At 48.5% G+C, this 12,688-nt stretch overlaps 1 protein-coding gene across 2 annotated transcripts in view; it reads right to left on the bottom strand.

Annotated features, from left to right (window-relative positions):
* The window catches only part of ncam2 (neural cell adhesion molecule 2), a 144,041-nt gene that overhangs the window by 31,593 nt on the left and 99,760 nt on the right, over nt 1-12,688 (bottom strand). For both annotated transcript variants that reach the window (XM_048239955.1, XM_048239954.1), the window contains exons 2-5: nt 12,182-12,256; nt 7,597-7,803; nt 4,349-4,492; nt 2,896-3,030 (exon numbers count right to left, since the gene is read on the bottom strand). In XM_048239955.1, coding sequence (XP_048095912.1) covers nt 2,896-3,030; nt 4,349-4,492; nt 7,597-7,803; nt 12,182-12,256 — 561 coding nt within the window. The remainder of the gene's footprint in view (nt 1-2,895; nt 3,031-4,348; nt 4,493-7,596; nt 7,804-12,181; nt 12,257-12,688) is intronic.

Here is a 12,688-nt window from a genome sequence, read left to right as displayed (position 1 = left end):
CTGCTTCCGAGCCGCTGGATTCCGGCGGTTATTGATTCAATTAAGCGCGGTGAGAACCGCAGGCGGCAGATAAGAGCAGCAATATGGAACCGACCGCACGAGCACACCACGCCATGCCACGCCGCTCCGGGGGAGGCCATTGTCCGAGGCGCTCCTCCATCTCAATAATGTCTCCCTGCGGCGTTGTGGTCCCTTGTGCCAGGAGAAAGACGCGATGCATCGCGAGCGTCCGACACAGGGTTTTTTTTTTGACAGTGCTCAGCACTCAGTGCAAGGAAAGCGATTAGGCTGGGAGTTCTCTCGTTTGGCTGTTAATTAGTCACTGATTGGAAGACTAATTTCAAAAAGCAGCAACAGGAATGACTTCACGGGTCCCTTTTTGGTTATTAAAAAATAATGAGGCCCATATCTCAAGATAGTGAGGGGGGTTATTGCTGCCCTGGGACCAATGAATGTGGCAGTTTTGCTGCATTGGGTGGCACACTCCCCAAAGTTAAGAGGAGGTTGTAGTGGAAGAGTTACAGTGGGTGGCAGCACATCTGGAGAGCTATTGTGTCTGGCCACCTCTATGCGGCAGAGTCCCTGAGCTGTGTTATCCACACACACACGCACACACACACACACACAGACACATACACACACAAACACACACATGCACACACACACTTCATAGAAACACAGAGGAAATATTGAGCTCAGAACCATGAATAAAACACCGACATGGTACTAGCCAGTGAATGCACTGAAACGGGCTCCAACAAGATTATCATTGACTTCCTTGCACGATGCCCATTTTCCAGGGCCTGTAATCTAATTCAGCCCATTCCCAGATGAGTTGGGCCAAAATGGAACAGCACTGCTAATACGAAAGAGACAATACAGGGCGCCAAAGACATCAAACCCTGAGATCCCGCCGTGACAAAGATCCCACCAGGAGAGGGACCTTGAGATTCAGCAGACACACTCACAAGCAACACAACGCGAACGCTAACCAACGCTAACGCTAGCGCAGCTGCCAACGCAACGCACCTAACAACGCAACGCAACGCCACAGCACAACGCGACAGCACAGTGCACAGCACAGCACAGCACAATGCAACATCGTGTTGTAACACATGCATGTGTGTTGTTGTATACCGTGCGTGTCAATATATTATGTGTGGATCTGGTCCAGCGAGTGAATATACTTCTGGTATTCTAAAGACTGCACCCTCTTAAACTAGATGAAGACTGAAGCAACAGCACTGCAGTGTTGTAAAGGCAGTGTGGCTTTCACTGGGTGGTCAGACTAAAGTGTGCCCAAACTGGAGACATACATTGGAATACGGAGAGAAAGGCAGGAGAGAGAGAGAGAGCAAGGGAGAGGGTAGAACAAGAAGAATTTGAGAAAGAGGGTGTGTGAGAGAGAGGGATGCATGAGAGAGAGAGAGAGAAAGAGAAAGAGAGAAGGCCAGGAGGGCAGCGAAGAGCAGTTTGTTTTATTCCGTTCCTTGATGTGTGTTGTCATGTCGGCAGGATTATCAGCTTCGCCTCATTGAGCGGGCTTATTGGATCAGCTGGAGAGATTTAAGTGGTAAACTAAAGTGACTGGCCTCCGTGTTTGCCTCCATTGTGTTGGACGAGAACGCGATGGGTGCGGAGGCAAGACGTAGTGGCGTGGTGGTGGCTGCACCGAGCGCCACTGATCCCCCTCCACATCCCACTCTCTCATGCCCTCACCCCGCAGCTCCACACATCGCATTAAAAGGTCACGGGCGGCCGCTTCCCTCACACTTTAACAAGAGCATAATGACTGAAAGCATGGTGCTAATTCCAGGCCAAAGTGGTTCGGATAACCGCGCCGATTGCAGCCGCCCGCGCGGAGCAGCTTACTGCTTCCGAGCCGCTGATTCGGGCGCGGTTATTGATTCAATTGTTGCGTGAGAACCGCAGGCAGCAGAAGAGCAGCAATATGGAACCGACCGCGACGAAAGCACCTTATCGCCATGCCACGCCGCCTGGGAGGCCATTGTCCCAGGGCGCCTCCTCCATCTCAAATAATGTCTCCTGCGGCGCTAGGTCCCTTGTGCCAGGAGAAAGGACGCATGCATCATGAAGCCAACCCGACACAGGGTTTTTTTTTTGACAGTGCTCAGCACTCAGTGCAAGGAAAGCGATTAGGCTGGGAGTTCTCTCGTTTGGCTGTTAATTAGTCACTGATTGGAAGACTAATTTCAAAAAGCAGCAACAGGAATGACTTCACGGGTCCCTTTTTGGTTATTAAAAAATAATGAGGCCCATATCTCAAGATAGTGAGGGGGTTATTGCTGCCCTGGACCAATGAATGTGGCAGTTTTGCTGCATTGGGTAACACACTCCCCAAAGTTAAGAGGAGGTTGTAGTGGAAGAGTTACAGTGGGTGGCAGCACATCTGGAGAGCTATTGTGTCTGGCCACCTCTATGCGGCAGAGTCCCTGAGCTGTGTTATCCACACACACACGCACACACACACACACACATACACATACACATACACAGACAGACACACAGACAGACAGACAGACAGACAGACAGACAGACACACATACACATACACATACACATACACATACACATACACATACACATAGACAGACAGACAGACAGACAGACAGACAGACAGACACACAAACAAACAAACAGACAGACACACACACACACACACACACACACACACACACACACACAGACACACATCCCCATCCACACACATTCACACACACACGCACACACACACAGACGTACATTCCCATCCACACACATTCACACACACACGCACACACACATCCCCATCCACACACATTCACACACACACGCACACACACACACAGACACACATCCCCATCCACACACACAAACTCACCCACACAAACTCACCGTTCACCACCACGATGATGTCTCTGAAGTCGATCTCGCCTCTGGCCTCCACGCGTGCCTCACAGCGGTATACGCCTTCGTCAGCTTTGGTCACCTGCTGGACCTGGAGGTTGTTGTTGGGCAGGACCTGAAACTCTGTGGTGAGCGAGGAAGGAGGGGGCGAAGGAGAGAGGGAGAGAGAGAGAGAGAGAGAGAGAGAGAGAGAGAGAGAGAGGGAGGGAGAGGGAGAGGGGGAGAGACCTCTCATTAGCACTTCAATCCTGCCTCAACAGAGCTATTTATACAGCTGAGCCACAGAGAGTGCCATGAGTGGGAGGTATGTTTTTGGAAGAAATAACAATTATACATAAAATGACAAAAACAACAAGAATAAGAATAAGTTGGATTTAGTTTGAAATTCATATCCCTATGTCCGCCATGGGAGAGGAGAAAGATATCTTGGCAAGTAGCACTAGCTCAAATCCTGGCCTAACATGAAAATATATGAATCTGCAGCGTTGCTGTCAAGTTGGAAAGCCAACGTGTTCAGGGAGATTGTTGGACTTTGTCATATTCTCACTGGGCATGTATACGAGAAGGTAGTGTCAACCACTATTATGTAAATTCTGTAGCTATTTTAAGTGCAAGCATACACTTTTAACTTCACATGTGTTTAGGCAGTGTCATTAAAAACATAATTAAAAGATTGTTTTTATGTTAATTAATTGCTATTGTGCTTGCTGACATCAAAACACTCCAGAATGCAAAATATCCTGTCCCTGGTACACGGCTGGATAGCATACTGATATGCCGTTTCGCAACAATGTCCTCTGTGAAAAACACCCCACTAAACAAAAATAGTGTATAGCGTGTGTCCTCTGTGCCCTACTGTGACTGCCGATATGGGAGAACTGGGCTGGTACTGGGCGAAGACTCACTGTGATTTTAGTATGGGAGAACTAGATATTCATTCATCACAAAGCACATTACTGTACATGCATGCGGGCTATCCAATGTCATTTACAAAAATAAAAGCAAAAAGGACATACATTAGTAAAAAGAATTGAAAGGCCTGATGACACAACAACAAGAGACCACATCCCCACACACCACACCTTTATATTGCATATTCATACTAGAGGTCACTCCTTCTCTTTGTTTGTAACTTACTTAAAGTTAAGATTTGTTTTGCATAGTCAGAGAATACTGGTGAAACCCTTGCTGGGGTGACACAAGCATGTACCTATCTCCCTTGAGGGGCACTGGACCCTCACTGAAAAGAATAAAAGCCTGTATCCTGATATGCCATCGTCCTGACTGAGTCTCCAGAGAAATATGGTAGTAAAAATATGCTATCATAACTCATTTCAGTATGGGAGAACTGGGCCGATTTTGGAAGAAGACTGACTGTGTTTTGAAGAGAAGACTGCTTTGAATATGGAAGAAGTGGGGAGAATTAGGGAAGGAGACTCACTGAGATTTTCTGGCATGATCTCCATGTTGTTGTAGAACCAGGCCACAACCGGCACGGGGGAGCTGGTGACGTCACAGACCACCTCGGCCACTGAGCCCTGCCGGAACTCCTGCGGCGACTTCACCTCGCGGAACGTCAGCTTCTCTGTGGGACACAGGAGGACACGGTGGCATCACACAGAGTTAGAGTTACAAACAGAGTAGTTTACTGACAGAGTTCGAGTGGCAGACAGAGTTCGAGAGAATGATCCGTTTTCTTTCATTTTCATGTTTGTTTATGTGCAGTGTGAAGAGAAGACTTCCGAAAATTCTCATTCCAAACAATGAGGTTAAACGAAACTGCCAATTCTCCAACAGCAACGTGCCTCTTCATCAATTCCAATCCAATGTGTCCCTGAGAAACGAAGCCTCTCTTTGAGGAGTCTCACTCTCCTCCCTCTGCTGTGACATCAATCAGTTCAACTAAACTCAGCAAACAAAACAAAGCAAAGTAAAAAAAAAACATGCACACAAAACAAAATTAATAAATAACTCCTTATCTGTAATCAAACAGTCTGTAACATGTTTAATGTTAAGACATTATAAATGATTCTATTTGTGTGTGTGGGAAGCCATCATAAACGGCCTCTCTCTCCATTCCTCTTTCTCTCGCTCTCCTTCACTCTGTCTCTCTCTCTCTCTCTCTCTCTCTCTCTCTCGCTCTCTCTCTACAGAAATAGGGAAGCATCTTCAAACGAGCAAGACGCTCCAATCTCCCCTTCATCTGTTTCCCCCTCCTTTGAGTATTGATTAGCGAGCCACGTCTGCTTGGACTTAACTCTCGGCTCTGTGCGGCATTGCTTATTACACAGCATAAACAAACAGACCGCCTGGCCCCTGACGCTCGCATTTGATATCCACCGGTGGGGGAGAGACGGAGCGGGCTTGGCAGCCAGGAACGAGAGAGCAGACTGGAGAGAGAGAGAAAAAACCCCGTCAGGATGCACATTTCTGCTGTCAGCATCCCGGGCTGATGTCCGACGAGCGGTTTGGATATCATCATTAGCCAGCTGATATGATGCAATAGCGCATGCATGAAAAGAGGATGCCTTTCATTGGGATCATTAATGTCCAATCATTTGAACCGCATCTTCCTGCCATCCTCTATTGGATTGGTCTGGACTCCCTGTACAGGGGATGAATTTCCTTTCCTTACCCCCCATCTTTCCTTCCAAACCCTCCTCCTTCCACTCGTGCTGTCTTCCTTAACATCTTTTAATCCAATTCTCCCCCTGTCCTTTATAATGGGACTGAGTGTCTTTCTCTTGTCTCTCTCCTCTGCTCTGCCTTCCATCCGTACACCTTTCCTCTGATTTGGTCTCTGCATGTGTCAGCTCACACGACACTCTAACTCATTGCTATTAGCTCAAGCCGCGAGAGGCACAAAGCCAGACAATAGACTCCCCGCCTATGCAATCTCATGTCACAAGTGAATCCTACGGGCATAATCCCCATCTAGATAATGTCGCTGTCTTTTCCTCTCTCGTTCTCGATCTCGCTCTTCTCATCCTCTCTTCAAACTCTCTTTGCCATTGCCCCCCTCCTCCTCCATCAAATCCTCCCTATTTTCCTCATGTGCCACAGGCTGTTGGCTTGTTGAGAGAATTACATTCAGGTTTTCATCAACAAAATTGTCAAACATCCTTGAAGGGAGCACATCCCGTTTCCCAATTTGTTGTGCTTCTCTCTCTCTCTCTCTCTCTCTCTCTCTCTCTCTTTCTCTCCCTAAATGTAATTCTCTCTCTCTGTCTCTCTCTCTCTTGGTCTGCCTGCAACCCCCTGGATGTCATCTGTTCACATGGAAAATAACAACCGCCATTCACACTGGGGATAACAGCCCTTTCATCAGGCAGACAGCTGGAGAGTGATGTTGTTAGTAGGCTTTACATGCATAATGTTCCTCAACTGAACAGCTAAATGGGTCTTGGGATTGAAGTGGCAGCCCGATGCTGCTTGATAACGTCATTTCATGTTCTTTTTTGTTGGGCCAGAATTCATCTAGGTCTATTTGACCAACAACTAATCAGTGGCACTTTTCACCCATTCAGATTCACATCCGCTGTATCATCCCAAAATGGATTCAGATTCAGAAACGGACAGTTGGTGCGGGGAAGATAAATGTGGGCTTGCTATATAGGTCACCACTTCATGTTACATTACAATGGCTTACCATCACTAAAAGACATGAAGTGTATGTAGTAAACAAAGACTGATGGGCCAATATGAATAAAATGTTGTTGTTATGAGGCTACAATCCTTAGCGAGATGACTAATCAATGTCAGAAGTGTCAGCCAGCACACATATAACCTTGTTTATAGCAACTGTGTAGCGTCTGCGTAGTAGCACATACAAGCTTTTTCTCTTTCTCGAGAGCGAGACATCACGCCGAGAAGTGTCTACAGCAGCAGAATCTCCCCAGCTTAGTGTCCTGGTATTAGCATCTGCTCGCCTCCTTTGTTGAAGATCATAAAAGACAGGACCCTCAGACACGCGTGGCGGAGGTGGTGGAGGTGGTGGAGGCGGCGGTGTTGGCGCAGCGAGAGGCAGTCAGGGATGCTGCATGCAGGGGCTTCTCCTCGTGCTCTCTGCCTGCTTACCTCTGATTTAATGTTAAACAAGCCCAGCTACTGACAGGTGGAGCCCTCTTCACAGCCGTTTGAACAGGAATGTGTGAGTGTGGGGGATGGGCACACATGAGAATGAGGGTGTGTGTGTGTGTGTGTGTGTGTGTGTGTGTGAACAGGGAGCACTCTGAGTCAGGCACCCCAGGAAGCCATGTATCCCCTGAAGCACTATACACATTCTGCCCAAATGAAGCAGCAGGTTAGAAAAGGCAAAGACACTCCAGGGGGTGAAGAAATCTGCTGCAACCACAATGAAAGCACTGCAAGCTCAAACACACACACACACACACCATGAGGACACATGTAGAGACATGCATATTCAAAGCACATACGCATGTATGCATTTAAAATGTACTGTATGGATGTTGTACATCCACAAAACAAACACGGAAGCCACACACACACACACACACACACACACACACACACACACACACACACACACACACACATTCAGAGGCTGCTCACTCACACATGTGCCGCAGGTTTTGCCAGCATGCCTGCAAAACCTGTGTGTGTGTGTGTGTGTGTGTGTGTGTGTGTGTGTGTGTGTGTGTGTGTGAGGAGAGAAGGGAAGATGCTCACGGTAAATCTCCAGCACCACGGTGGCCTCCTGTGTTAGTCCCTGCGCATCGGTGGCCTGGCAGCGGTAGATGCCCGCATCCTCGATGTTGGCATTGTAGAGTGTGAGCCTGGAGCGCACGCCCTCCGTGTGCAGTGCCACTCGCTGTGATGGCACCATGCGCTCGCCCTGCGGGTTGTACCAGTCCAGGCTGATTGGCTCTCCGATGGCTGAGAAGGAGAGAGTGAGAGAGAAAGAGAGAGAGAGAGAGGGGGGGTTAAAAAGAAAGAAATTTACTTTAGGGACACCCAAGGACAAAAGGGAGAACACCAGGGACTGCGGAAAGGGCAGGGTGCCACACTTGGTCTCCAGGTGCTGGCCCTCATAAATCCTCCTTGGCTGGGGGGTCATCAGCACATGGCAACTAACCACCCCACCTCCCCCACAACACCTTCCCTCAGCATCTACCCGTGTGTGAGCCTGGTCTCACAGCGCTGCAGGGGACGCTCAGGGCAACTGGAGGTCTGGACAGAGAGGCCGATCTGGATCCAACGTGAGCCCAGATGAGCTGCTGGCTGCTGGGCTAGCTGGGGGAGCAGGCAGGGGGTTATCAGGGGATGGGCAGCGGTGGATGCCCAGCGGGGAGAGGGCTGGGATGCCGAGGGCCATGGAGAGGACATGGGGGCCCTGATCCGAAATGACCACAGGGAGGCGCTGTGTGGTGCCACGGCAGGGGGGTCAACCATGGGGTAGATGGAAGTAGGGGGCATTTAAGATTTCCTATCTCATCCTCTCTCTCTCTCTCTCTCACACACACACACACACACACACGTACACGCACACGCACACACATACACACACACTTGCTCTAAATCCCCGTTCCATGATGTCTTGCTTGTGACACAGACCATGTTGTGAGAGGTGAAGAGCATTAAGAGTGAGGCCATGCAGCAGACTGATCACTCGGTGGAGAGGCTCTGCTTCAGCAGCCTGTCACACTGGACTACACATGCTCTCAGATGGATGAGTGGCTGCTGAGCTGAGCAAGGATGCACGCACACACGCACGCACGCACGCACACACGCACTAACTAACACACACATACGCACTAACTAACACACACACACACACACACACACACACACACACGCACACACACATACGTTCCATTTACTTCAGTTTCTTGGACAGAGCCGTGTCACAGAGCGCGCGACTAGCCATTTGCTGCCACTATTACTTCTGGTGTTTGTCATTAGGCTACATCATTGTCATCATCATTACAGTTTGCCAGGCTTTAGTGTAGTGTCCTGTGTTTAGTTTTGCCTGTTCCCAATGTGCTTTGTGTTTACCTGCCTGCCACCTGTCTTTGGCTCCGCCCCATCTCCTTATTTGGTCTGTGCTTCCTGTCTTGTTAGTTTTCCCTCCGTTTCTGTTTCCACACCTGTTCCCCGTTAATGTCTTGTTGGTCTCGTCCAGTCCTCTGTCTTTCTGTTAATTAGTCTGTGTATTTCTACCCTCCTGTTTCTCTGTCCTTTGTCGGTTCGTCTCTCTGTTTCACCTTGTCGTAGTCCTGTCTGGACGTAGTGAGTTTGTAACATTGAGTTTGTTAGAGATTAAAGTGTTTTTGCTTCAACCTTGGTCTGAAAGAGTCCTGCACTTGGGTCCGCCTGCATATCCGTGACACATGGGTGTAACTGTAAGGTAAAGAGGGCCTATCAAATATTAATCTGGAACCAATAAAACCTTTTCAATAATGAAAACAATAAAAAAAAAGAGCTCAACACATCTCCCCTTTCCACAGACACACATATGCTTCCCTGCTGTAGTGCTGCCTGGCACAGCCTTTCACATTTCACGCACTGTGGGAGTGCAGATGGAGCCGCCGTTATATATGGACTTCATTATTTGTCATGTGGCGCTGGCTTTGGGGGATGGAATAAGACAGCCTGTGGATGGTGCTTCAGTGGCTTGCACAGCGCAGCTTTATGACGCTCTCTGACTGAGCAGGCAGCATAGACACACAGTGGGGCTGACATGTGAAGGCACTTGTTCCTAAGGCAGCAAGGCTGTGGGGAGAAGGAAGGAAGGCTGCAGCGGCTTCAAACAGAAATTCTCCGACTGGTCGCACTCCTGTGCGTGACAATCCTCTCGTGAACAAAGGGAACAAGATCAGAGTTTTATCATCTGTGGGCATCCAGGTGCCAGGAACGCTTCCGATGAACAGCCATCATCAGAATATCATCAACAAAACCGCCTACTTTCACTTCCACAACATTGCACATGTCCGCCCCTCTCTGCACCTGTGTGTCTTGTATGTTTATGGAACCTTGTCTATGTACCTTGTCTGCTTGTTTGTATGATGATGCAATAATGGGCAGATAATTGTCTTTTCGGATCCAGCGGTTTCAGAGCCGCTCATTTTTCTCTATAGACAGTAAAATAAAAAAGAATCCGCTGTTCAGGGTAGCCTTTAAGAAAATTGTTATCCTACTCACTTGTTGCCTCAACCTAATAAAATCCTATTTTTCACAGAAGCCTGGACGTTATCCTTGATTATACCATCTGGCTGCCCAGCTACAGTAATTACTCTGTTAAAGTTAAGCAATTTTGTTTTGCCCTCACTAAAACAGAGGTGATGGTGACAAGGTTTACAAGGTCCAAAAACCAGTTGTCTGCGCAAGTTCACATTTTTTGACGAAAAAGCTGTTGGACCGTGACGTCGGACAACCAGATAACCACTGCTACCAGGGACGTGCACAGAGATGTTGGGGGGGCAGGGGCTCAAGTGAAAAAAGGCCACTTAATTAAAACAAATGGGTAATATATAGGCTAGCAAATGTCTGACTAACCAATTTATTAAAATACCCTCCTCATGCAAATATATAATACAGGTTTCTACAAAAGAATCAATAGAAGTATTATACAATCCCCTGTATCCCCCCTCCTGTGAGGCACTAGATTTAGGACACTCAGCACAACTCCATGCACTTCAGCCAGCAAAGCCAGAATTTCATCATCTGTAACCTAAAATATGGCCTGAACCTGTGTTCCTCCAATGCTGTCATCCTAGGGGGTCCGGGGGCATGTTCCCCCAGTAAAAAATATTGTATATTTTACGTGTAAATGCATCAATCTGGTGTATTTTGAAAAGAAATTCAAAGGTTAGACTTGCTTATTTTTGGATGGAAATATTTCTGCTGTAGCTATTTTGCACTTTAAAATATTAACCATGCACACACATGGTTAATATTATAAAGTGCAAAATAGCTGCAGCAGAAATCACACAAAAATGATTTCATAAAGCTTATTTGATCTGGTTTCCACATGATTCAGGAGTTTTGCTTTGTTACTTGTTAAGAGTGTGGAGTTGGCCAGAGGTCTTTATCAGCTTCTCCTGCCTGCTCGCTGCCCTTCATGCAGCTGCCGGCACCTGACAAGAATCCGTGCCGAACCCCACCGTCATGGCCTGCCCGGGCTCCGGGGGCGTTTGACCTCCACGCTTCAAGGGTGTTAGCCGTCAGCGCTGCTCTCGCAGGGAGAAAGAGAGGGAGAGAGAGAGAGAGAGAGAAGTACCGCTGCACTGTTCTGCACTCTGGCATCGCTCCAGCAGGGGTCAGCGTGGATCAACCTCCCCACCTCCACCTCCATCTCCACCTCCTCCCTCGACCTCTCTCCTCCTCCTCCTCCTCCTCCTCGTCCTCCTCCTCCTCTGCGATAGCAGCAGGTCAGTTCCCCACCTGCCCTGGCTGAGCGTGAGTGTGGGGAGCGGGAGGAAGGGCTCTGCTCTGGAGGGAAGCCCAGCCATGTGGAAAACATAAAGCCTGGAGCCCAACCTGATTTAACCCGCCATAATCTCCACTCGGATGCGCGCTCTCCTCTGCCTGGCGCTGCCGCCGGGGACTCGGCGCCTCCGGCTCCTCCAGCCGGGGAGATGGAGCTTTACGTGCCCTGAGACGTGCTGCCAGGGTTCAGGGAGTCGGAGCCCGTGGGTAATCTGTCCATGTAGCAGGACTCTGCCAGTGCTGGTGGAGGAGTTGGAATTGGAGGAGAGTAGGCTACACATTGACCTTATGAATCGGAGCAGTGATAAGCAGTGATGCATGTGCGAGGTTGTGGGCGGGTGTTTATGGGACCACCCTACTGCAACCAACTATGTGTCCTCAGTCATCCTGAGAGGGCTAAATTGAAATTGTTGTGAACTACATCTGCTGGAAAAAAAAAGGCCACAATCAATTTACTCTCCATTATTATATTGTCCTTAAACTTATTAAAGACCTTTCAACCTTTAAAGTGTTCATGTGAGTTAATGCACCACGATAAGGCATAGCCTGCTGCTCTAGGTGGAAGAATTACTACTAATGCATCTGTTAATGACTTGGCTCTGATCCAGCAGACTGCAATAGATGTCAGACGCGTCTAGGCGACGATGGTCAACATGTCGGCGCCGGGAGTGGCCATAGAGCGAGGCTGATTGACAAAATCACTCAACTCAAATCTCAGTAATTAGGCACACCCACATGATATGGAAGTCAATGAGGGGAATAGATAAAGACGCGGAGACGACAGGGAGTAGCAATAAAGGAGTAGCAATAAACGTGGTCACTGTACCTGTACATGTGAAGAATTTGGACTCCCCCACGCTCAGCTCAACCTTGCTCAGCGAGATGGACACTTGAAGGACAGCTAGGAGACAGAGAGAGAAAAAGAGAGCAGTGTTAGGACAGCGTGTTGATACATAACAAAGGAAAAGAGCCAGATGTCCCTCTGTGGCCTGAGCACTCTCATGCTCCTCTGGCTGATTAAACCCAAATAAAAGACAGTCTGAGCAAAAGAGAGAGAGACAAAGAGACAGAAAGAGAGAGAGAGAGAGAGAGAGAGAGAGAGAGAGAGAGAGAGAGAGAGAGAGAGAGAGAGAGAGAGAGAGAGAGAGAGAGAGAGAGAGAGAGAGAGAGAGAGAGAGAGAGAGCGAGCACCAGTCAGTCAGGGAGGTGAGATCAGCTCAGCGAGCCCCAGCTGAACAATCACTTCAATCACATCATCCAGCGAGCCGCACGCACCAACCTGATGAAAAGCAGGATTCGTGTCAAGATCAGACCCAATATAAAGAAAAGGTGG

The sequence above is a fragment of the Alosa alosa genome, chromosome 3 (assembly GCF_017589495.1).
Source record: "Alosa alosa isolate M-15738 ecotype Scorff River chromosome 3, AALO_Geno_1.1, whole genome shotgun sequence".
NCBI classification, from domain to species: domain Eukaryota; kingdom Metazoa; phylum Chordata; class Actinopteri; order Clupeiformes; family Clupeidae; genus Alosa; species Alosa alosa.
The sequence above is the reverse complement of the archived record's forward strand: the minus strand, read 5'-3'. Positions and strand labels throughout refer to the sequence as shown.